The following is a 21,581-nucleotide window of genomic DNA, read 5'->3' as shown; positions in this document are numbered from 1 at the left end:
AACTTAGGAAAGTCTGCTACGCGCCCACGACGACGCGGTCCGCCATCTATTTTCCATGCATCAGCCGGTGGTCACAAGGGCTGTACAGACATGCTTCGCTACGATAAGCAGGGAAGCCTTGGTGACTGTGTGCCTTTCCTATATAATTCCAAATATCGCCCCCGACTGCAGTCAAGCGGCACCCCCGCGATTTGGCAGAACGGAGCTGACTAGGTGAGTCAACAGAAAGCTGAGCCACTTTTCAAAATAGATGTCTAACAGCGTCATCCGTATTTTGCAGAGTGCAATGAGCGTCTCTAGCGGCCTTGATGTTGAGAAGTACAGCCCTGGAGATGAAGATTTGCGAGACAATCAGGTTGCTGGTGTTGATGCTGCCACGGAGGCACGGTGCGTCGGGAAGTTTCTCAGACATCCAGTTCACTGACACAACCACTAGGCTCGTGAGGCGCATTGATCTCCGTCTTGTTCCAACTTCTATGTTCATCTATTTGCTGTGCTTCCTGGATCGTTCGAACATTGTAAGTCTCAAGATCATCAGCCCAGAGGCGTGCATACAATGATATCTCCAGGGTAATGCGAAACTGTTGAACGCCGCCACGGGAAACTCGCTCGTTCAATCAACTCATATATCCGACCAACAGTATCTGGTGGCACTCATGATATTCATTGTTGCCTATACCTTGTTCGAGACGCCGTCCAATTACATGCTGAAGAAATTTCGTCCAAGCCGATGGTAAGTTGTGTCGAGAGTACGTCTTTTTCGAGGTCTCATACTCACTTTCATCTTGTAGGATTGCCTTCCTCATGATGGGTTGGGGACTTATGACCATGGTCCTCGGCGCGGCTCACAACTTCGCTGCGCTTGTCGTGATTCGTTTCCTCCTTGGAGCGTTCGAAGCCGGCCTTTTCCCAGGCATGATCTATTGTCTGACATTCTGGTACAAGCAGGACGAGCGTGCTCTCCGGGCTGCTCTGATTCTTGCCTGCGCGACCCTCGGTATGCCCCCGTATCTGATCTTAGAAACTTCGCTCACATATCTCAGGCGGTGCTTTCGGAGGTGCGATAGCGTACGGCGTCGGCCACATGAATGATATTCGTGGTTTGGAAGGATGGCGCTGGCTTTTCATAATCGAAGGTGCTCCATCTTGCGCGTGCGCCATCCTCGTCTTCTTCCTGTACCCCGACTTCCCAGAGACGGTGAGCTGGCTATCCGACGAGGAACGTAATTTGGCCATTGAACGGATTAAGGGCGTCTCCTCCCTCGGACATGCGAAGATAACATGGAAGGAAGCCAAATTAACACTTATGGACTGGAGACTCTATCTGCACTATCTCGTCTACATCTCGATCTCAGTACCATTCTCGAGCATTTCCCTGTTCTCGCCTACCATCGTATCCGGCCTGGGCTACGAAGGCCTGAACGCCCAGCTGTTCACTGTACCGCCATACGCTATCGCATTTGTCTTGACTGTGCTCGTCTCGTGGCAATCAGACAAACACAACATGCGATCATGGGGTGCTTTCTTTTCTTTGGCTATTGCAGGCATCAGCTTCCTTGTGCAAGGTTGGCACAAGTCCCGTGTTGACGCAGCCGCCTTACTGACAGCTTCTCAGGTGCTCTGCCATCGCACGCCTTCAAGGCACGATATGGCTTACTTTGTGTCGCGGTGGCCTTCTCTTTCTCTGGCATCCCACCGCTCCTCAGCTGGCTCACTGCTAACTTGCGAAGCACTGGAGCATCGACTCTTGCTGTGCCACTCAATGTCTCAATTGGCCAGATAGGTCAGATTGTCGGTATGTCTCAGGACTCACGCTGAGGTGCTTTCGCACGGATGATGCTCACTGTCGCATAGGTGTTTATATTTTCAAGAGTTCAGAGGCGCCTGGGTACCCGACCGGGCACTTCACAAATGCCGCATTCCTCATTGAAGGTGCGCTGGTGGTGCTACTGCTGCGCTGGATATATACCGGGTGGAATAGGAGGCTACTTCCCGGTGAACAGAAATGGAAATTGTAGTTATGCTCCAGACGACTTCACGATTACGATAGATACGATTGCACCTCATGCAAAGCAGGGCTATCAGCCTTCTGCACCAGCGACTGCACCTCCCACGGCTTGACAGATGTACGTATAGCTTCAGTTTAGAAGGACAGAAAGCCTCTACCTCTCGATTCAACTACAGATAGGCACCGAGACGCTCACCGTCTAATCACAAGGCCTCGCTTACACAGTCAGCAGGATATTTCAAACTCAAACTCCATGTACGATGTCGCCGGCCTATAAGATAGCTGAAGTTGAGGGTACAACCGGCTCAGCTCACTGGTATCTGCCACCATGGAAAAGGTCGAGTTCACTCATATTCCATCCTCGCCAACTGCTGAATTTCCTGATTCGTAGGACGGTATGCGTGATGAATCCCCTGCGTTAGACGTCGAAATTGTTCGAACACGCAGGATTCGGTCGAGGATGCGACAGCTTACAGCGTCGATCCGAAAACCGAGTCGAGGTGCGCCAGCGCGGCCGTGATTCCCGCCGAACTGTGCTAAATCATCTTCCAGGGTCGTGCGGCGCATTGACATCAGGCTTTTGCCCGCATCAATGTTTATCTCCCTGCTCTGTTTCTTAGACCGTTCAAATATTGTGAGCTAGACACAGCTCATAGCAACGACTTTGGCCTAACTCTCGCAGAGAAATGCAAGAATTCTCAACAACACAAGAGGCGATTCTCTTGCACAAACGACTCGGATCTCAAACCAGCAATTTCTCGTCGTCCTCCTCATTTTGATTATCGCTTACTTGCTGTTCGAAGTTCCTTCGAACTACTTGCTGCACAGATTTCGCCCAAGCCGCTGGTACGTCTTTCAATTTGCGACGAGGATTCCCGCTAAGTATTGGCAGGATCGCATGCCTGATGATGGGATGGGGGCTTATGACAATGGCCCTGGGCGCCGTGGAGAACTTTGCCGAGCTTGTCGTCGTGCGTTTCCTTCTCGGAGCTTTTGAAGCAGGGCTTCTTCCCGGGATCATATACTGCATAACGGTTTGGTACCGGCAAGACGAACGAGCTCTCAGAGTGGCGTTTATTACAGGTTGTGCGACATTAGGTAAGGTCCTTGACCACATGTGGCACGTTTCTGACATACCAGACCTCAGCGGGTGCATTTGGTGGAACCATTGCCTTTGGTGTTGGCCATATGGACGGTATCCGCAACTTGCAAGGGTGGCGCTGGCTCTTCATCCTCGAAGGACCCCCTTCTTGTCTGTGCAGGATTCTGGTCTATTTTTTCTACCCCGACTTCTCCGAGGTTAGCCAGTGGCTGTCAGCAGAAGAACGCATGGTAGCCACAGAGCGAGTTAAAGGTGTCGCGTCATTGGGCTATGAGCACTTAACGTGGGCCGAAGCGAAAACGACCCTGTTGAACTGGCGGCTCTATCTGCACCACGCACTGTTGGTCTCGTCCTGTGCCGTTCTCGAGCATCTCGCTCTTCACCCCGACTATCATGTCGGGTCTCGGATACGAAGGTCTAGCAGCTCAGCTCTTCACTGTCCCTCCGTATGCCATTGCGTTTGTTAGTCGCATGGCAGGCGGATAAACGGGGCATACGCTCGAGGGCTGCCTTCGCATGTTTCACTATCGCAGGTATGTGCTTTCTGGTCCAAGGTAAGCTTTGAGAGCTCTTCGTCAGCGTGGTCATTACACTCATAGTTTGTATAGGTTTATTGCCTTCACACGCCTTCAAGGCCCGGTACGGTCTGCTATGCGTCGCAGTCCCCTTTTCATTTGCCCTCCAGCCCCTCCTTCTTAGCTGGCTTACTGTGAACCTTCGGAGCACTGGTGTGGCCATGCTTGCCGTGCCGATGAGCATATCTATTGGTCAGACGGGCCAGATTGTTGGTGCGTCAGGGTCGGAGACTAGGCTTCACCCCTCAGAAATTAATCGATGCCTAGGTATATACATCTACAAGAGCGCCGAAGCCACTGGATACTCTATCCGTAGCAGATCGCAAATGGCAGCTTTGAAGTAACGAGCTATCATTGTCCGACGCTTGTCATGCACTCAGTCACGCCTACAAGGGCACAGTAATACCTGTTGGTCTAAACGTCGGGCACATAGGTTGTATATTCTCACGATGACGAAATTGCAAGACTGCACATTGTAACAACGGAGTCACTGGACCCGTCCGTCCCGTACGGCTGGGAAGGTGTGCACATGGGCTCGAGCTGTGGAACGAAAGGAAGCTGCTTCCCCTGATTTCTGGCCACAAGTGGGCTTCAAGCTCTCACTGTCTCCGGTCACGAGGATTCGCTTACATGGTCAGTGGGGCGGCTCAAACTCAAATGTTATGTGCGATATGAGTGCTATAAGCCACCTGAGCTGCAAGTTCGGCCAGTCCGACGCACTGGCAACTTCACCATGGGCAAGGTCGGATTCATTCATTTATCATCTTCAACATTTGCTGAAATCGAGTTGGTTATCCATAGGATACTGTGCACGACAAGTCTTCTGAATTAGATGCTGAAAAATGCTCGACCGCCAAGGACTCAGAGTCCGTTGAAGACGCGAGAACTCCCAACTTCAATCCGAAAGCTGAGTCGAGGTATGGCGCGTACGCGACTCTGCTAGACTGTACTAAGCCATCTCCCAGGGTCGTACGGCGCATAGACATGCGATTGTTGCCCGCATCGATGTTCATCTATCTGCTCTCCTTCTTAGACCGCTCGAATATCGTGAGTCAAGCGTATCCGGTCGCAATAACCTTGGCTAACTTGAAAGTGGTGCAGGGGAATGCCAGAATCCTCAACAGCACGACAGGTGATTCCCTGGTGCAGACGACTCGGATCTCAAACCAGCAATACCTAGATGCCCTTCTCGTCTTTCTCATTGCCTTTGCACTTTTCGAAGTTCCCTCGAACTACATGCTGCACAGGTTTCGCCCCAGTCGCTGGTATGTCCATTATTCTTGCTCAAACTAGTCAACTGTTAATGCTTGCGCTAAGGATTGCATTTCTCATAATGGGATGGGGATTGATGACGATGGTGATAGGAGCAGTGAAGGACTTTGCAGCGCTCGTAATCGTCCGTATCCTTCTCGGAGCTTTCGAGGCGGGACTCGTTCCCGGAATCGTATACTGTCTGATGTTCTGGTATAAGCAAGATGAGCGAGCTCTCAGAATTGCGTTTATTATAGGCTGTCCGACCTTAGGTAAGGTTTCTGAGCATGAAGAAATGTCTCTGATTTTTAACTAATTTAGCTGGTGCTTTTGGTGGAGCAATTGCGCTCGGCGTCGGTCACATGGACGGGATACGGGGGCTACAAGGGTGGCGCTGGCTCTTCATTCTGGAAGGGATTCCTTCCTGTATATGCGCAGTTTTGGTCTACTTCTTCTACCCCGACCTCCCCGAGACTAGCAGGTGGCTTTCGGCAGAGGAGCGCGCTCTCGCTTCAAACCGGACTCGGATCGAAGGCGTTGCGTCGCTGGGCCATGAAAAAGTAACATGGGCCGAAGCGAAGGCGACCTTGGTGGACTGGCGACTCTATCTACACTACGCAGCGAGCATCTCGTACTCCGTGGCATTGTCGAGCATCACACTCTTTTCTCCGACCATCGTGTCTGGCCTCGGATACGAGGGTCTGACGGCCCAGCTCTTCACTGTCCCCCCATACGCTATTGCGTTCATCATCACTCTCTTCATTGCTTGGCAAGCGGACAAACGAGGCTTGCGCTGCTGGGCCGCCTTTGCATGCTTTATTATCTCGGGTATATGCTTCCTGGTCCAAGGTGAGATCAGATGTCCTTTGATCAACTCATTTACGAAGATCACTACATGAGCAGGTCTACTGCCTTCGGACGCCTTCAAGGCCCGGTATGGGCTGCTATGCGTAGCCGTCCCTTTTTCGTTTGCTATGGAGCCATCCCTTCTCAGCTGGCTCACCGCAAACGTTCGAGGCACTAGCGCAGCCACGCTTGCCGTACCGATGAACTTAGCTAGTGGGCAAATAGGTCAAATTGTTGGTACGTCAGAGCCGGAGACAAAATTTGACTTCTATAAGAAGGCTGACTGGTGCTAGGTATCTACATTTACAAAAACTCCGAGGCGCCTGGCTATCCAACGGGACATTTCACGAATGCTGGGTTCCTTCTTGTTGGAGCTATTGTTGTCCTTATATTGCGCGCCATATACATCCGACGCAATCGCTCTCTATCTGTAACAGATTACAAGTGGCAGCTCTAAGGCACCAAACAGAATAAACACCTAGCCGTTGCACAACAAGATCACTGGTCTCCATTGTTCCCGACAGCATGAAAATGGTATGTACATTGCGAGGTATATTAAATTAGAGGGTTTTTTCGGGTGACTTTCCAACCACAAGCATCACCCGGCCCCACTGCAACCGTAGAATCCCGCATGTCTCTCGAATAGTAATAATTGTCTGTCTGTCAGTCATCTGTAACAGCGTTAGCGCGAAGGTAAGGCACTCGCGATCACGGTCTCTCTGCCCCTGGAGCTTGTACGCACGCGTGAGGAAGTATCACACCCTCGCGAGTGAGATCGGACGCAAACCCGCTGCGAGGTCGACGTTCTCCATGTCCACATCACCTTGGCCGTCTGATGAGTGACGAGGTATATCCGGCAGAGGTAGATAGTAGCGGGAACGTCGTTGGGATGGATGAACAGTGATTTTCGGAAAGCGTCGGCAGCGCGGTAGTCATTTCCCAGGGCGGCACGGTATAAACCAAGCTGAGATAGATATCGGACGCCAGCCTCCTGAACCCAAACTGCCGAATTGTCTCCGTCCTTGACTTCAGCCTGACTTCATGGATGGCGTAGCTTTTGCTTGCTCGATCTTCCCTGGCCTCCAGAATATGGCAGCAGACAACCACAGAGCGATATGTAGCCGGTTCGGCTATTCGTACTCCTGGGGGCTCAAACAAGTCCTTTGCCACTGGCATCTCCCGGGGCTCCTACTCGCCGCCACGGCGGAGTGTTGAAAGGTATCGAAGAGTGTGCTCGAGCTCGGCATCGGCATTGCAGAGGTGGAACTTACGGGTCCGCTAAAGACAGAACTATCCGGATCCGCGATTTAATTGCGCAGACTGCCTGATTACAAGGTGCAGCATTGCAGATGGCCACTGGCGCGCCCCAGCCTTCAGGTGTTTAGATCCACAACGGCGCCATCGACGAGAAACGGTCATCGTCTCTTGACGAAAAGGACAGGGACATCTCTCGGGGCAAGAAGGTGCGCGTGGTGGTGACATGCAAAAGGGTCAGGCGCGCATCACAACCATCTCGAAGAAGATTGGGCATGGTGTCGGAAGCAGCTGGACAACCTCCCAGTGACGAAATGCATGTGGCGAATACGGAGTCGCTAGACCTCTCCATCAGTGATTGCACCCCGTATGGCTGGGAAGGTGTGCACACGAGTTCAAGCTGTGGAACGAAAGGAAGCCACTGCCCCTGGATTCTGGCCACAAATGGGCTTCAAGGCTCTCACCGTCTCCGGTCACGAGGATTCGCTTACACGGTCAGTGGGACAGCTCAAAGTCAAATTTCATGTGCGATATGAGTGCTATAAGCCACCTGAGCTGCGGGTTCAATCAGGTCGACGCACTGGCATTTCTACCATGGACAAGGTCGGGTTTATTCATATGATACTACTCTCAGCATTTATTGAATTGGTGATCCGTAGGAAATTATGCAAGACGAGTCTTCTGCATTAGATGCTGAGAAATGTTTGACTGCCCAGGAGTTCATTGAAGACGCGAAAACTCCCAGTTTCGATCGAAAGGCCGAGTCGAGGTATGGTGCATGCGCGATCCCGCTGCCAGTGGACTGTGCTAAGTTATCTCCCAGGGTCGTGCGGCGCATAGACATGCGGCTGTTGCCCGCGTCGATGTTCATCTATCTGCTCTGCTTCTTAGACCGCTCGAATATCGTGAGTCAAGCGTATTTGGTCGCAATAACCTTGGGTAATGTGGTGCAGGGAAATGCCAGAATACTCAACAGCACTACGGGCGATTCCCTGGTGCAGACAACTCGGATCTCAAATAAGCAATACTTAGATGCTCTTCTCATCTTCATCATTGCCTATGCACTTTTCGAAGTTCCTTCGAACTACATGCTGCACAGATTTCGCCCCAGTCGTTGGTATGTCCATTATTCTTGCATAAATTATTTGACATTAAGCGTCTGCATTCAGGATTGCATTTTTAATGGTAGGGTGGGGATTAATGACGATGGTGATGGGAGCAGTGAAGAACTTTGCGGCGCTCGTTACCGTCCGTCTTCTTCTCGGAGCTTTCGAGGCGGGGCTCTTTCCCGGAATCGTATACTGCTTAACGTTCTGGTATAAGCAAGATGAACGAGCTCTCAGAATCGCGTTCATTGTGGGCTGCGCGACGTTAGGTAAGATTTCCGAATGTGGAGAAATATCTCTGATTTTCGACTATTCCAGCGGGTGCTTTTGGCGGAGCAATTGCGTTTGGCGTAGGCCACATGGACGGGGTACGGGGGTTACAAGGGTGGCGCTGGCTCTTCATTTTAGAAGGGATACCATCTTGCCTGTGTGCTGTTCTGGTTTATTTCTTCTACCCCGACTTCCCCGAGACCAGCAGGTGGCTTTCAGCAGAGGAACGCGCTCTCGCTACGGACCGAATCAAAGGGGTTGCATCGCTGGGCCACGAAAAGTTGACATGGGCCGGAGCGAAGGCGACCTTGGTAGACTGGCGACTCTACCTTCACCACGCAGTGAGCATCTCGTACTCCGTGGCGTTCTCGAGCATCACGCTCTTCACTCCGACTATCGTGTCTGGGCTGGGATACGAGGGTCTGACGGCCCAGCTCTTCACTGTCCCCCCATACGCCATCGCATTTGTCATCACTCTCTTCATTGCTTGGCAAGCGGACAAACGAGGCTTGCGCTGCTGGGCCGCCTTTGCATGCCTGATTATCTCGGGTATATGCTTCCTGGTTCAAGGTGAGACAAGATGCCCTCTGATTAGTACAGTAACGAAAATCATCGCATGAATAGGTTTGCTGCCTTCGGACTCCTTCAAGGCCCGGTACGGGCTGCTATGCGTAGCTGTCCCTTTTTCGTTTGCTATGGAGCCACCTCTTCTCAGCTGGCTCACCGCGAACGTCCGAAGCACCAGTGCAGCCACGCTTGCCGTACCAATGAACGTAGCTATTGGTCAGGTAGGTCAAATTGTTGGTACGTCGGGGTCGCAGATAATATTTGGCTTTCAGGAAGCTGATTGGTACCTAGGTATTTACATCTACAAAAGCTCCGAGGCGCCTGGCTATCCAACGGGACATTTCACGAATGCTGGATTCCTCCTTGTTGGAGCGATTTTTGTCCTTGTGTTGCGCACCGTATACATCCGACGCAATCGCTCTCTGTCTATAACAGATCGCAAATGGCAGCTCTAAGGCGCCCCATCGAATAAATACCCAGCTATTAAACAATAACGTTATGAGAGTCCATTATTCCGAACAGCATGAAAATGGTATGTACATTGCGAGGTATATTAAATTAAGAGCACTGTATATTCTTCCAAATAATCCTCTGATTACAAACACCACCCCACCGCAACTGTAGGATCCCGCACGCCCCTCGTCCGCGATAGCGTCAGCGCGAAGTTAAGGCACTCACGCTCACGGTCTCTCCGGTCCTGGAGTTTATACGCACGCGCGAGGAAGTACCACGCCTCTGGGACATCCCATCCCGCGCCGCGCGTCAGATCGGACAGTAAACCCGCCGCGAGATCGACGTTCTCCATGTCCACATCGCAATGGCCGTCTAATGAGTGACGAGGAGTCGATAAGTATATCCGGCAGAGATAGATGGTGGCGGAAACGTCGTTGGGATGGATGAACAGTGCTTTGCGGAAAGCGTCGGCGGCACGAAAGTCATCTCCCAGGGCGGCATGGTACAAACCAAGCTTAAAGAGATAGGAATCAGATTCCGGCTTCAAATGAATGTGAGCGAAAGTGTTGCTATACCTGAACCCAAACTGCTGGGTTATCTTCGTCCCTGACTTCAGCTTCTTGGATGGCGCCTTTTGCTTGCTCGATCTTCCCCAGTCTCCGGAATATAGCAGCAGACATGAGCCACAGGTCGCTCAGCAGACGCAGATCGCGGCTGGTTCGGCTGTTCGTGTTCCTGGGGACAGGGTCTGGCGACGAGGCGCGTGGGGGAGGTGGCACTTCGAGGAGCGACAGGTCCTGCTGCGACGCATGAATGCTTTGGTATTGGCGCAGATGTATCGATGATGCCTGATACGGATTGTGGTTCAAGACGGAGTGGAAGTCTGCAAGAGCTCTGTTAGAGTCCATAAATCGATACAAGAGCGCAACAGACCCGGTGCAGAGCTCGTCCTCTTCAGGCTCAGGCTACCATGTCTTCCGACACCATGCCCAATCTTCTTCGAGATAGTCGTGATGCGTGCCTGGCCTTTGTGCACGCCGCTCTTCAACACCTCGCGCACCTTCTTGCCCCGAGAGATATCCCTGTCCTTCTCGTCGAAGGATGATGACCGTTTCTCGCCGTTGACGTCGTTGTGAATCTGCAGGCTGGAGCGCTGGCCCTCTTCAGCGGTGCCTGCAGGCGTGGCTGGAGTGATAGTGATGCCAATAGGCGAGACCATATCCCCTGAAGGGTCGCTTATGGAAAGGGGAAGATCTGGTTGAGGTTCCGCTAAAGGAGCCATTGGTTGCTGGGTGCGTGTTGAGACTACATCAGACAGCCGAGCGTCCTGTGACACTCTGCGACTATCGATGGACTGTCTCCCTAGGACAGAACATTGAGCTGGGAGAAAAGATGCGGTAACTATAAAACTTACTGTCGTCTAGCGTCGCCGGTCGCTTGTCGCGGAACCATTGGAATACCTCCAGCCATCTGTCGCCCACCGCCTCCGCACCCTCGACAAACTCGGTAAGCGCGAGCTGCGTCATACGCGCCTGCAAGGCATATTCAAACTTCTCCTGGCGGTTCGATATCGGCCTGTCGCCCATTGGCAGGAGGAGAGTCGATGACGGCGGAATGTCCTTAACGCCTGGTGGCAGGATGGTCTCCCTCTGCGCCTCAGGGGTGGTGCATCCGTTGTCCGAGTCGCCATTTACCCCGTTCGTCCGTTCTGCCGTAGCATCCTGCAAAGTGTGCGCAAAGTCCCGGATGTTCATGCCTTTGGCGGACCCGTTCACTTCGGGCACTGACTCCTCGTCTGTGAGTTCCGCCTCTGCAATACCGATGCCGAGCTCGAGCACACTCTTCGATGCCTTCCAATCGCCCGTAGCAGCAAGTAAGAGCCCCAGGAGATGCCAGTGGCGAATCTCGTTTGAGTCCGCTTCAACAGCCGCCCGGGCATGTTCTATCGCGGCAAGCATGTCTTTGGATGGACCCGGCCTTGACAGCGCTAGGGCAAGGTGATGATGGGCTGAGGCGGTGGCGTACGTGCCGACCGCTGTGGTAAAATGTTCGAGAGAATGGGTTAGTTTCGAATTGCGGGTACGGGGATCTTGCTCTGGAAAGGGATCTCAGCAGAGTTGCAACAGAGGTATCATTCGCATACACACCTGTATAGGCCATTACGGAATACCAAATGCCCTCTGCCAACTGCGCACTAGCCACCATCTCCTTGTCATCCTCATCCAGCCGCGTTCTTGCTTTCTGGATCATCGTGCCAGCTTCTTTCGCCAGCTCAACCGCCTTGCCATGGTCCGTTTCTAGAATCGCAAGGCGGCAGAACATCTTGGCACCTTGGACCAACGTCTGCACCCACTGGTGGTCGGTGTCCCAGTCCATCGTCCCCTCAGCCTCCAATGTCGCTCCACCCTGAGACGACCCCGCCTCGCGCGCCTTGCTGACCACTTGGATGTACAGCCGTAACGTTCGCTTCGCCAGCTCAGGGTCGCCCGATACTGCGAGCAGCCGAGACATGTGTCGATAGATGCGGTAGGAGTTGAAAGTGAGCCTGGTCGCCCACCACAGAAACTGAGACGATAGTATTCAACGTTCGGCAGCTCTCTACAATATAGATTTGGAGAGGTACTGACATCGATGGCCCACCCTGCGTACTCCCCAACGGCACCGTCTGCTTCCCAAACTGCGACACAGAGGTCAACTAAGTCTTCGACACGGATGTTGCGCTCCCCAGCACGCGGGAATTTGGTGCACACGTTAAGCAGAGAGCGGAGCTCTTGCAGCACAGAGCGAGCGGTGCTGATCCACCGGGGTGCCTTTGCCCGTAGCACATCCGACGGTAGCAGCTGCGCGCGTAGAACGAAGGCGCGGAGGTGAACAGTGGCGATAGTAGACCGTAGTTCAGGGTGAAACGTCGCTGGCCAGTGCGCGCTGCATCCCCTATAGATACCCTGCAGGGTCCAGAAAGAGTCGACGTGATTGTCCTCAGCCGTCGGATCACTTGATTGAGCGGTAAGGATAATCGCCCTGCGTAAAGCACGCTCTGTCCACCTCCACAACTCTTTGAATCTTGCAAAGGAGGGTGAGGAAGGGTTGATCACTTGAGGCGAGGCCGGATTTACGATTCGTTGAATTTCGGGAAGGACTGCGTTGATGAGCGGGATAGCTCGCATATATGCTGCGAGGGCTTTCTGCGGTTCCTGCGGAGATAGTCGCTCGTGCGACATGCCTGAAACCAGTGAGCATTTCATCTCCTATCAAAGTGTCATCTCACACCTTCGAGTGTTATGCTGCGTATGCATTCTGTCAAACCCCACAGACGTCCTTCCTCGGCTTCCGAACGCGGTACAGTCGAAACTGAGACTAGACTTGTGGAACGCGACGCAGAAGCGGAAGTTCCTGCCGCATTGAGAAGGGATGCAGATGGTGCCGAGGGGTCTGCGCGCATGTTCTCATATGCAGCAACTCTGGCGGAAACGTCTTCGAGGCTCGGTACTTCAGATAATAACGCGAGGCACTCTTGAGGACGCCCCAGCGCGTACACATAGTACGCTAGTGCCAGCTTCACTGGCTGCAGTGCACAATCAGACTCTGAGCACATAATCTGCAAATGTAGACATACCTCCTTCTCTGCACCCTGAAGGCGCTTTAGAGACGTGTATCCCGCTGACGCTTCGTCCCTGCGCCCCTGTGGCAAGATACACTCATCTTCCAGGTTCAATGCGTTGGGAAAGCGATTTTGAAACTCTGTTTGATTCGACTCCACACCGTGTTCTCCTGCGCTAGACTCGAGGACGAGCGCGAGTGCCTGGGTCTGCGAAGCCAGCTCTGCAACGTCAGAGTACCCATGGCAGTGCTTGTTGAATTTACGCAAGAGTTCGGACCAAGGGAGCAGAGTGCCGTTTGGTGCCTTGACTGGGAGAGAGACGTTCCAGTTGCCTGCCGTCAAGGTTGCCAGCAGCTGCGTCCAGTAGTGTCTGTCTTTCCCGGTGGCCATTTTTGAAGCGCTTGTTGTCGAATCTCTAGCACATGAGAGATCTGAGAAAAAGATAGAGACCAGACGTCTGCGACAGCCTTCTGCTGGCAGCGCCAAGAGAGGAGGAGAGAGGTCCGCAAGACTCAAGAGTAAAGTGGTCGCCGTAATCGCAAGCGGTCTGGTTCGTCGCAGGCATCGGCCATCAATAAAGCCGAATCGACCCGCCAGCGCAACAGGACAGCAACATCCCACGCCACGCGTCTGCCAACACTTCCCCAAACCGTGCTCTCGTCGTGTTCAACTGTTGCGCCAATATCTCTGTGATAATAACGCCAATGCTTCAACTTTATTACAAAGAGCTCCGGAGCTGTAACTCTCGATACACGCAGCACGAACGGTGGGACTATCAAGTTAATGCAACGTTAATGTCGTTCCCGGTCTCATATTACTAGCCCTGCGGATGCGAATGGTATTCTCGTTGCACTTCCGGTATATTCTGCATAAAGATTGGAATTAATTGTGCCTGCCTGCGGGAATCGCTAAGTTGTCTCCTTTCTTTGGTATGACATCCAGGTGACCCCCATCTCCTAGGAGCACTACGGTAGCTGACTCCGAACATCTCCGAGTCGCGCTTACTCACTCTGCTATCTTGCATTAGCAAAAGCCCTGCGCGCTCTAGCCTTCTAGGTTCTCCTACATATGTTGGAATTCGTAACACAGATATCAACCTTCGCATCGATGGATGGGTTACTGCTCTGTCCGCAGCGCTGTTGGACTTGCGGCTGCGCCCCACCAGCTCTTCGATATTCGGCATTTCGCCCTTTGACTGACCTAACTTGCATCTCACTTTTACTTATACCAACTTGCACTGTGGCCGGTCAGTTCAGCCCACAAAATCATCCTCTATCTCAACCAAATGTTCCCGAGCCCCACGGTCGACGAATTCCCAGTCCCCGCCAACGCCCTTGGGTTGTACAACGTACACGACACTCTTCAACCCTGCGCCGTAGACCAAGTCCATAAACTCGAGCTTACTACGCCAAATGGGCCCGTGGTTTCACAGAAACCGGCTCGAGTGACCAGGGGATACCTTTTCTCTGCAGATTCTTCGGAGTGTACGCCTGGGATTGCACAAAATGGCCCAATGCGAACTGACGGTAGGCCTTACTGCCCTTCCTGTGACTACAGTCTACAATTTCCTGAACGCACAATCCACTATACAGAGAGACTGAGCCCCTTGGCAGAGATTGACATGAAACAGCTTGCGGAACATCTGTCCTCCAAGCCTGTGAGCTCTGGACAGCGCGCTTCAACCGATAGCTGAGAATTTTACTCCGAAGACTCTTGAAGAGAGCACGGTACGATTGAGAAGAAGCACTCCAGTTGAGGTACGCTCCAAGCTCGTAGCATTCTGAAACTGAAACTAAACTGATGACATCAGGATTATGACTATTCGGCATATTGTGAAGTTCTGTTGCATTATTCTGTAGAATAGCGACTTGTCCGTTTTTCCAAACGCATGCTGCAGATTGCAGATACCACTCGGAGCGTATACAAATCGGGTCAGCCCATCTATACAGCTTTGTGCAAAGTTGCGAGCTATAGCATTGAGCGCGCGTCGATCTGGCCACAGCTTGGCCCTGCCGAAGAACAAAGGTATTGATATCCTCAGCAGGGCCTTGACCCGCGAACAGCTGTTTTATTTTATTTTATTTTGGCACGCAAGGACATATCTTATCGATGACGCCCCGTTATACTTACGCCACTCCGTCGCAGGCAGGCTGAACATCCAAACACAGCCGTCAGAACAATGTGGAAGTACATGCGAAGGGCTAGCGAGGACGAGAGGGCGTATCGCCTGATTTACGTGATGAAGGCGCTTCGCAGCGCTCAGCTATCCTTCTCTCCGCGAAGAGCTTAGCCACCCCCGCGACGAACAAGCTGCCTATGAACGCGTCAGGAGATTCAAAGAAGCTCAGCAAGACGTCTTCGAGGCCGACTTCATGAGAGCTCACGACTACATCAAAGCACAGGCGATTTCTGACGGGTTGCGGGACACCGACGCATCCATCGACTGTCTTCGGAAAGATCGAAAGGGCCTTCCCAGGACTTTCAGAAGAATGCATCGAACGGAGGCGAGAGCTGTATGAGCAATCCTGCCGGAAAATTAGGATTAGATCTGAAGAAAGATACCCCTCTCGTTTTCCCGCTCAGGTTAGTTCCCTCCGAGATCCGAGTTTGATTGCAGCTTGCTAACGCATCACCGTGTCAGAGGAAGGTTAGGAAGCCAATACTGCTTCGGATGCCGCAGACGAAGCTGGAGCAGAACCCTCGGAGCGGCCTTGCCCTTATCGAAGAGGCAAGAAGCGTCCCTGCTAAGTCCCCGAGTAGTCAGATGTGTATGACTCAGACGCTGACGATGAGGCGGAATAATCTGCGTTTTGGACGTCCCCAGACGGCTGGCGAAGACAGTAAAGCCCGCGCCACAGTGGAAGACGAACGCCAGAGATTGCAGCAGACCTACGAGTGGCTCAGAGCCCGAGGTCAAGCTCCGCGCTGCAGAGATAGACAAGATACGCACGAGGACACCTGTACAGGCGTTGAACCCGCAGGTCTACCCGAAGAGCAAGCGCAAGGCAACCTGCGTACCGCACCGAGATCCAGACGGCGATGAGCTGGCGAGGCAGCTTCTGCTGCCTTCGTGCTGAAGGCGAGGTATGCGATTCCGGAACGAGCAGCAAGGGACTTGAAGCTGAAAGGCGAGTCCATGTCTGAGCCTGTCACTCAACCCCCGCATTTGCCTGTCGAGGTACAAGTGATATTGAGCGATCTCGGCTTGGAGCCAGAAGCTGCACGCACGACCACTCTGAACCGAGGGAAACGGACGGCAACGAGAGACGACGGTCTGGAGGATCCAGAGGGCCTCAATCCTTCCCCACGAAAGCCAGTGGGCGCGAAGCAGAATGTAAACGGGGAGACTGGGACGAATATTTGGCGACTCAATGCAACGACCGCTCCAGGTCGCGAGGGCAGCGCTAGGCGCCCATAAGGCGGCTTTCAGCAGGCGTCGGCGCACCATAGGAGCCCGGAACACAGCCCCAGCGCCGACCCTCTGCAGAAAGCCCGCTCTACAGCGCCAATTTATAGCTTATGTTCTGGTCAATTGTAATTGCACTGTATACCTTTTTGTAATTTCCGTGTCCTGCATCGTGACATGATGTCTGGTCTACTCAGTTTGTAACTGGATGAGATTTTTGAACGTATAAGTTTACTAGATAATAAAAGGCGCGGTAAATCTAGAACATGACGGAGCGACCGACTGACAAGACATCGGGCAAGATCTACTCAAAACCTAGAACGAAAACACTGTGGGGAATAAACTGGACCATCACACTCAACATTCCGGGCGTGGGCAAGCAGGATCCTAGGCTACTTGGAAGGTTTCCGAGATTTGATCAAGTTCACAACCAGCAAGTTTGCGGCGCACGAGCATCCGTAGAATTAAAGTCGTCTCCAGGAGGATGTTTTCGGGAAAGGTAGTTCCATCCGAGTCACGCACGTATGTATCGACTCCGAATCGCTGGCAGTGCTTAGGAGGTTGACCATGCTGGGGGGCTGACAAAGTGAGCAGACACTAAGAGAAGGTAAAGAAATCAGCATAAGTAGCAAAGGCGAGACGGAAGCAGCCAGTAATACTGCAACAAGATCAGCACAAGAGCCTATAAGCATTGGAAAGACGCGCAGAACAACTCCTGCGTCGAGATGGATGGCGAGATCCCAGTCAACAGCCAAAATTCACAGAAGTGGCGGACCAACTAAGCAGTGTCATCGAATGGACTGATGACACCGGGGTCAATGGCGTGGGAACTCTTCCAGGTTTCCGCCCCTCTCTACGAGAACTTCAGGCATTGTAGAAAAGCCAAAAGCCAGAATCCATACCGCACAAATGAACTTACACAATTCGGGAGGGGGGAACACACTTGCTGCCGTTTTCCAGGGTCCGAGGTCAATGATAGTACTGTTCCCAACAGTGGGCTGTCTGGTTCTCCTGCTCTCAGGACATTAGGTCGTTGACGTGCCAGATGAACAGCATGCACAGCCCTAGACAGCCCTGCACCTGAGTCAGGGTGCCGCAACACAGTTCATCAGCGGTCATTAAGCGTACCTGGGGCAAACGCGGACAGTCCAAGCCCCAGGGGCAGTCAGTGAGCAGAGCGACGCCGGTCTTTCAAAATGATTTGCTACTTCTTGACTTGAAGGTGGAAGATATCTCTGCGTGAGGACGGTAGTCACGAGGACTTGCCTGTGGTGCCGCGGACCCGGCTGACAGGTGTGTACTTGCGGTACTTACTTTCGTCGCGTTGAGGGCCTTATTCTGCGATGGTATAGATAGTTTTAGCATCTCATCACCTCCAAAGAAAACATTCTGCCCTGCCAGCGCAGCTATGGGCCTCAACGACCCGAGTACGGGCTGGAGGATCAAGGGTAAGTGGAAGTTGTGTGGGAGGTAACATTGCCGACCAATCACAGCATACCTTTTGGTTAAACGCCGACCGATACGGTCCTCCGACGGCCCCTCCAAAAGCGTCGCCGAGGAGGTCCCGGTCTACCACCATCAGCACCCGCCCCCGCACGCCCTCGCTGGCGACGACGATAATTGCAAGCTTTCTATACAACGCCAATCTACTCGTATAATCCCCATGATAATGAACAACACTAGACAAGACGTTCGAAGCAAAGCACCAGACTTGTTCAGCAGCGAGGCAGAGACGAAGGCTTCAGTGAGCCTTGCAATCTTTCTTATTTCCCTCTTCGGTGTGTTCACTTTCGTTGTCAAACGCCTTTCATCCACTCACTGTCCCCCAGCCGTCTCTTTCCCTTCCTTGTCAAAAAGATTGAAGTATCTACGAATACCATCTATCGTGTTCTTTCTTGGGAAACACTTTGGCACAGGGGTCATTCTCTCTACAGCCTTCGTACATCTTCTACCAGATGCATTCAAGTCTCTGAACTCCAGGTGGACAGGGCTCATTGTGTATGTTTATCCTACGATCATCACATGAGTCTCTATCTTATGAACGCAGTTTGTTTTCTCTTCTAGGCATATTCCTGGTAGAATGTGCGTCAACACGAAGTTGGGATGATGATCATACTGACTGTCCATGCCTCCCACAGATATATCTACAGCATACGTCGATCACCTGCACTCTTACTCTTCACCCCCTCAATCCCCCACACCGTCAATCCGCGAACGTTCATTGTCACATTCCAGCTCCACCGCTCGGGAAGATAGCCCGCTCTTGAACAAATCATCACCAGATCCAAACTACCAAGTACCCACTGCCCCCGATGAGACGACCCCGCTTGTTCTCTCACAGCCAGTCGCCGAAACAGGAGAAGCGACCGCGTTGCTTGTACAAGCGGCGCCCGTAGAAGACATCTTTGGGGGATCGCACCACCGCTTTGAGACCCGTGAAGCACATGCTACGCATTGCAGTTGCGTCAGGGGGAAGCGTATCTCGGCCGTCGCCTTGTTCGACGAGGAAGGCCGTATGTACGGCAGCGGAGACGTTGTGGGCGAGGTGGCTGTTGCACCAGTCCAGGGTGGAAACGGCAAGGGACGCGAGCCTAGCCATCATGGGCATGGGCATGGGCATGGGCATGTACACGCGCACGGTAGCCATGGTCACAGCCATGGGCACTTCCATCATGGAATGGACGCGTGGCATTCGACCGATAACGAGGCGCTAGGAGTCGAGTGCGAGGAAGAGTCTGACGAAGAAGAGGTGCGCGTCGGACGAAGGAGGCAGATCGTTGGTATCCTGGTACGCTTCATCGTTGCTCTGAAATGCACTCTGGCTTAGCTTGATGACCTGTACATAGATGCTGCAACTTGGGATCATGCTGCACTCGCTTGTCATCGGCCTGACCCTGTCCATCACGCGAGGCCCTGAGTTCGGTGAGTTCGTTCCCCGATGCACTCTGCCATGCCCTGACCCTTCGTCCTAGCAACGCTCGTCACCGCGATCCTCTTCCACCAGCTTTTTGAGGGCCTCTCGCTCGGCATCCGGATAGCAGGCCTGCCCGAATCGCCAACGCAGGGCGCGTTCAGGCGGCTGCCAGGGCATATACTCAAGCCGCTGCTCTCAACGATGTTCGCGCTGACGACGCCGGCCGGGATCGGCATCGGGCTCGTCGCGTTCGCGGAGCACGGCGCAGCCGAACGCGTGCGGCGCGTGCAGGGCTTCATGAGCGCGATGAGCGCGGGCATGCTCGTGTACGCCGCGTGCGTCGAGATGCTCGCGGGCGACTTTGTCATGGACGCGATGATGTGGCGGAGCAGCCTCCGCCGGCAAGTCCTCGCGCTCTTCGCGCTCTTCATGGGGGTATGCGCGATGTCATTCATTGGTGAATAGTGTTGCTTGGATTGTAGGGAAAGGTATTGTGGATGTGAGTTGAATTCCTGTACGCATAAGCAATGTATAATCATCTAGGATGTACGGTTAGTAGCATGTTATGTAGCTATTAGTCTAAGGCTCCTGTCTGTACCATCAACGAAGCGGCCGAAATGCGAGCTAAGTGCGACGCGTATATGCAAGCGAACGCAGGGAGACGCGGAGGCGCCTCGTCGCATCTCGGTCTTCTCCAGCGGCGGACGCCGCCGAGAACTTCTTGCTCTCCAATCTCAACTAACCAGCTATCGCAGTCAAGCTCACATACACGGGCCCGTCCGACATGACATCTCACGACCAGTATCACTGGGCGCGTCGTTAAAGCCGCCTCGGCATGCAATGCATCTGCTGACGTCGGTATCGCCGGATTAATATTGACAACTTGGTTGAGATCAATGCCATCCTCGTCGATGCAGGAAGGGGGGTGGGTACACATGCGTTCTTGGATGCGTGACGTCGAAGCGTAGTAACGGCATTCCTCGTAATAAGGAGCACGCTCTTCCACCCAGCAGATGCCAGAAATACTGCACAATGACCCTGCTGCTGCGGTCGTGCGCCTACCATACGACGTGGGCATGGGGACTACTGAGGCTTTTGTTCCTTGTACGAAATTCTAGCCATTTGCGACCGCATCAAAAGCAGCGCCATATGCTCTTCGTTCTCGCTATAGTGCTGCTCGAAGCCTTCGGAAATTATTTGGCGCAGTACCGCTCGAGTTGCTCGATGACCTTAATCGAGAGATTCAGGCAACTGCGGGGCAATTCTGGCTGGCAGACCCACAGCTTGCACGCGAACACGGGGTGATAGTTTACAGAAGAAATGGCTCCAGTGAGTGAAGCCTTTTCGAACAGCACGTGTACTTGATTGATAGGTGGTTGGTGCGGTTCAGTATCCAGAACGCCTGCGATTGACGAGTTGTTGACATGATGCCCCTGGTACAGATGGACGCAGACGGAGTGTTGCATGTTGGCTCGCTCATTAGACGCGATGTTGACCAGGTATCACTGGTCACCAGCGTTGCACATTTGTCATCGCTCGTTTATCTGCGTGGTCGTCTGCGCAAGATGAAACGAGGTAGAAACTAACGTCCTATGTGGACCCCTTGATCGTACCAGCACAGCTGCAGGTCAGTCTCCAGCCGTGTTGCGGTCTCTCAAGGTTCAAACCAAGGGATAAATAGCATTTTCACTGCATTCTTTCTGCGGTGTTCTCGGCTGCTCGTGGGCCGCAGAAAGCGCTATGCCTATAGCGGCCATTACATAGGCTACACCGCCAACTTGCACTCGGAGACCAGACAGACGGGCGCTTTGGGGGTGAGCCACATGTGCATGCGGGTGCATCGCAGACGTCAGACATTCATGGTGCAGGTGTCTCATTTGTCTGCGTTCCGTATGTTTAGTACATGTGCTGCATATTCAACACACATGCAATGCAAATGAGTTTTCAGGAGCGAGAGGGCTGCGGCAGGCGTTTATTATGGGCCCTCTTTTTCGTGGAATTCATTGGTGTTTCGCAACTGTCGGCTATCTTTCCCATATATTTTGAGGCTTCGCAAAGTGAGCTTGGCAGCTGGAGCCATGACAGTCAAATATCAGTGCAATTGGTGAGGATAATTTTTTGCGTTCCTGAAGAGGAGTCGTCGTCACCGAGATGTCTTGGATGGCCTGCGGGACCTGAATTTTGATAAAGACTTGTGCATGGGTCAGTGGCCTCAGAACCTGACCCAA

The 21,581-nt window shown here is 53.0% G+C and overlaps 7 protein-coding genes across 7 annotated transcripts; 6 read left to right on the top strand and 1 right to left on the bottom strand.

Moving 5' to 3' along the window:
• Positions 1–299: 299 nt before the first annotated feature.
• PHACADRAFT_128925 (uncharacterized protein) lies at positions 300–2,127 on the top strand. The gene is made up of 7 exons (XM_007400220.1): positions 300–387; positions 437–518; positions 570–733; positions 792–997; positions 1,044–1,565; positions 1,616–1,795; positions 1,855–2,127. Exons 2-7 carry the CDS (start codon positions 477–479, stop codon positions 2,016–2,018), a joined length of 1,278 nt encoding a protein of 425 aa, XP_007400282.1. The 5' UTR covers positions 300–387; positions 437–476; the 3' UTR covers positions 2,019–2,127.
• Positions 2,128–4,418: 2,291 nt separating this feature from the next.
• On the top strand, positions 4,419–6,268 carry PHACADRAFT_213026 (uncharacterized protein; the record flags this gene model as incomplete). Its single annotated transcript, XM_007400219.1, has 8 exons — positions 4,419–4,427; positions 4,487–4,602; positions 4,651–4,732; positions 4,787–4,950; positions 5,003–5,208; positions 5,258–5,785; positions 5,840–6,019; positions 6,076–6,268. 8 exons carry the CDS (start codon positions 4,419–4,421, stop codon positions 6,237–6,239), a joined length of 1,449 nt encoding a protein of 482 aa, XP_007400281.1. The 3' UTR covers positions 6,240–6,268.
• Positions 6,269–7,223: 955 nt separating this feature from the next.
• On the top strand, positions 7,224–9,438 carry PHACADRAFT_263116 (uncharacterized protein). Its single transcript, XM_007400218.1, has 8 exons — positions 7,224–7,639; positions 7,696–7,805; positions 7,860–7,941; positions 7,990–8,153; positions 8,206–8,411; positions 8,461–8,982; positions 9,037–9,216; positions 9,271–9,438. The coding sequence occupies exons 3-8, from the start codon at positions 7,879–7,881 to the stop codon at positions 9,432–9,434; spliced, it is 1,299 nt and encodes a 432-aa protein (XP_007400280.1). The 5' UTR covers positions 7,224–7,639; positions 7,696–7,805; positions 7,860–7,878; the 3' UTR covers positions 9,435–9,438.
• A 36-nt stretch (positions 9,439–9,474) lies between these two features.
• Positions 9,475–13,510, bottom strand: PHACADRAFT_263113 (uncharacterized protein). The gene is made up of 8 exons (XM_007400217.1): positions 13,049–13,510; positions 12,703–12,997; positions 12,060–12,655; positions 11,580–11,997; positions 10,847–11,527; positions 10,366–10,794; positions 10,008–10,315; positions 9,475–9,946 (listed from the first exon to the last, which is right to left on the bottom strand). Exons 1-8 carry the CDS (start codon positions 13,421–13,423, stop codon positions 9,575–9,577), a joined length of 3,474 nt encoding a protein of 1,157 aa, XP_007400279.1. The 5' UTR covers positions 13,424–13,510; the 3' UTR covers positions 9,475–9,574.
• A 4,757-nt stretch (positions 13,511–18,267) lies between these two features.
• On the top strand, positions 18,268–18,417 carry PHACADRAFT_55529 (uncharacterized protein; the record flags this gene model as incomplete). Its single annotated transcript, XM_007400216.1, has 1 exon — positions 18,268–18,417. A coding segment is annotated over one exon (150 nt), but the record flags the coding sequence as incomplete, so codon positions are not given.
• A 147-nt stretch (positions 18,418–18,564) lies between these two features.
• PHACADRAFT_165745 (uncharacterized protein) lies at positions 18,565–19,266 on the top strand (the record flags this gene model as incomplete). The annotated part of the gene is made up of 1 exon (XM_007400215.1): positions 18,565–19,266. The coding sequence occupies one exon, from the start codon at positions 18,565–18,567 to the stop codon at positions 19,264–19,266; it is 702 nt and encodes a 233-aa protein (XP_007400277.1).
• Positions 19,267–19,285: 19 nt separating this feature from the next.
• Positions 19,286–19,818, top strand: PHACADRAFT_102906 (uncharacterized protein; the record flags this gene model as incomplete). The annotated part of the gene is made up of 2 exons (XM_007400214.1): positions 19,286–19,361; positions 19,412–19,818. 2 exons carry the CDS (start codon positions 19,286–19,288, stop codon positions 19,816–19,818), a joined length of 483 nt encoding a protein of 160 aa, XP_007400276.1.
• Between the last annotated feature and the right edge of the window lie 1,763 nt (positions 19,819–21,581).

The sequence above is a fragment of the Phanerochaete carnosa genome (assembly GCF_000300595.1).
Source record: "Phanerochaete carnosa HHB-10118-sp unplaced genomic scaffold PHACAscaffold_10, whole genome shotgun sequence".
In the NCBI taxonomy this organism is placed as follows: Eukaryota; Fungi; Basidiomycota; class Agaricomycetes; order Polyporales; family Phanerochaetaceae; genus Phanerochaete; species Phanerochaete carnosa.
The sequence above is the reverse complement of the archived record's forward strand: the minus strand, read 5'-3'. Positions and strand labels throughout refer to the sequence as shown.

Excerpts from the sequence above, each read along its gene's own strand:
- PHACADRAFT_128925 (XM_007400220.1), top strand. The coding sequence starts at position 477 with ATGTTCATCTATTTGCTGTGCTTCCTGGATCGTTCGAACATT. Across the intron at positions 734-791 it reads AAATTTCGTCCAAGCCGATG|GATTGCCTTCCTCATGATGG; the intron begins GTAAGTTGTGTC and ends TTCATCTTGTAG. Across the intron at positions 1,796-1,854 it reads CCAGATAGGTCAGATTGTCG|GTGTTTATATTTTCAAGAGT; the intron begins GTATGTCTCAGG and ends ACTGTCGCATAG.
- PHACADRAFT_263116 (XM_007400218.1), top strand. The coding sequence starts at position 7,879 with ATGCGGCTGTTGCCCGCGTCGATGTTCATCTATCTGCTCTGCTTCTTA. Across the intron at positions 8,154-8,205 it reads AGATTTCGCCCCAGTCGTTG|GATTGCATTTTTAATGGTAG; the intron begins GTATGTCCATTA and ends GTCTGCATTCAG. Across the intron at positions 8,412-8,460 it reads TGTGGGCTGCGCGACGTTAG|CGGGTGCTTTTGGCGGAGCA; the intron begins GTAAGATTTCCG and ends CGACTATTCCAG.
- PHACADRAFT_263113 (XM_007400217.1), bottom strand. The coding sequence starts at position 13,423 with ATGGCCACCGGGAAAGACAGACACTACTGGACGCAGCTGCTGGCAACC. Across the intron at positions 11,998-12,059 it reads ACGCAGGGTGGGCCATCGAT|TTTCTGTGGTGGGCGACCAG; the intron begins GTCAGTACCTCT and ends CTATCGTCTCAG. Across the intron at positions 10,316-10,365 it reads GAGGACGAGCTCTGCACCGG|ACTTCCACTCCGTCTTGAAC; the intron begins GTCTGTTGCGCT and ends GAGCTCTTGCAG.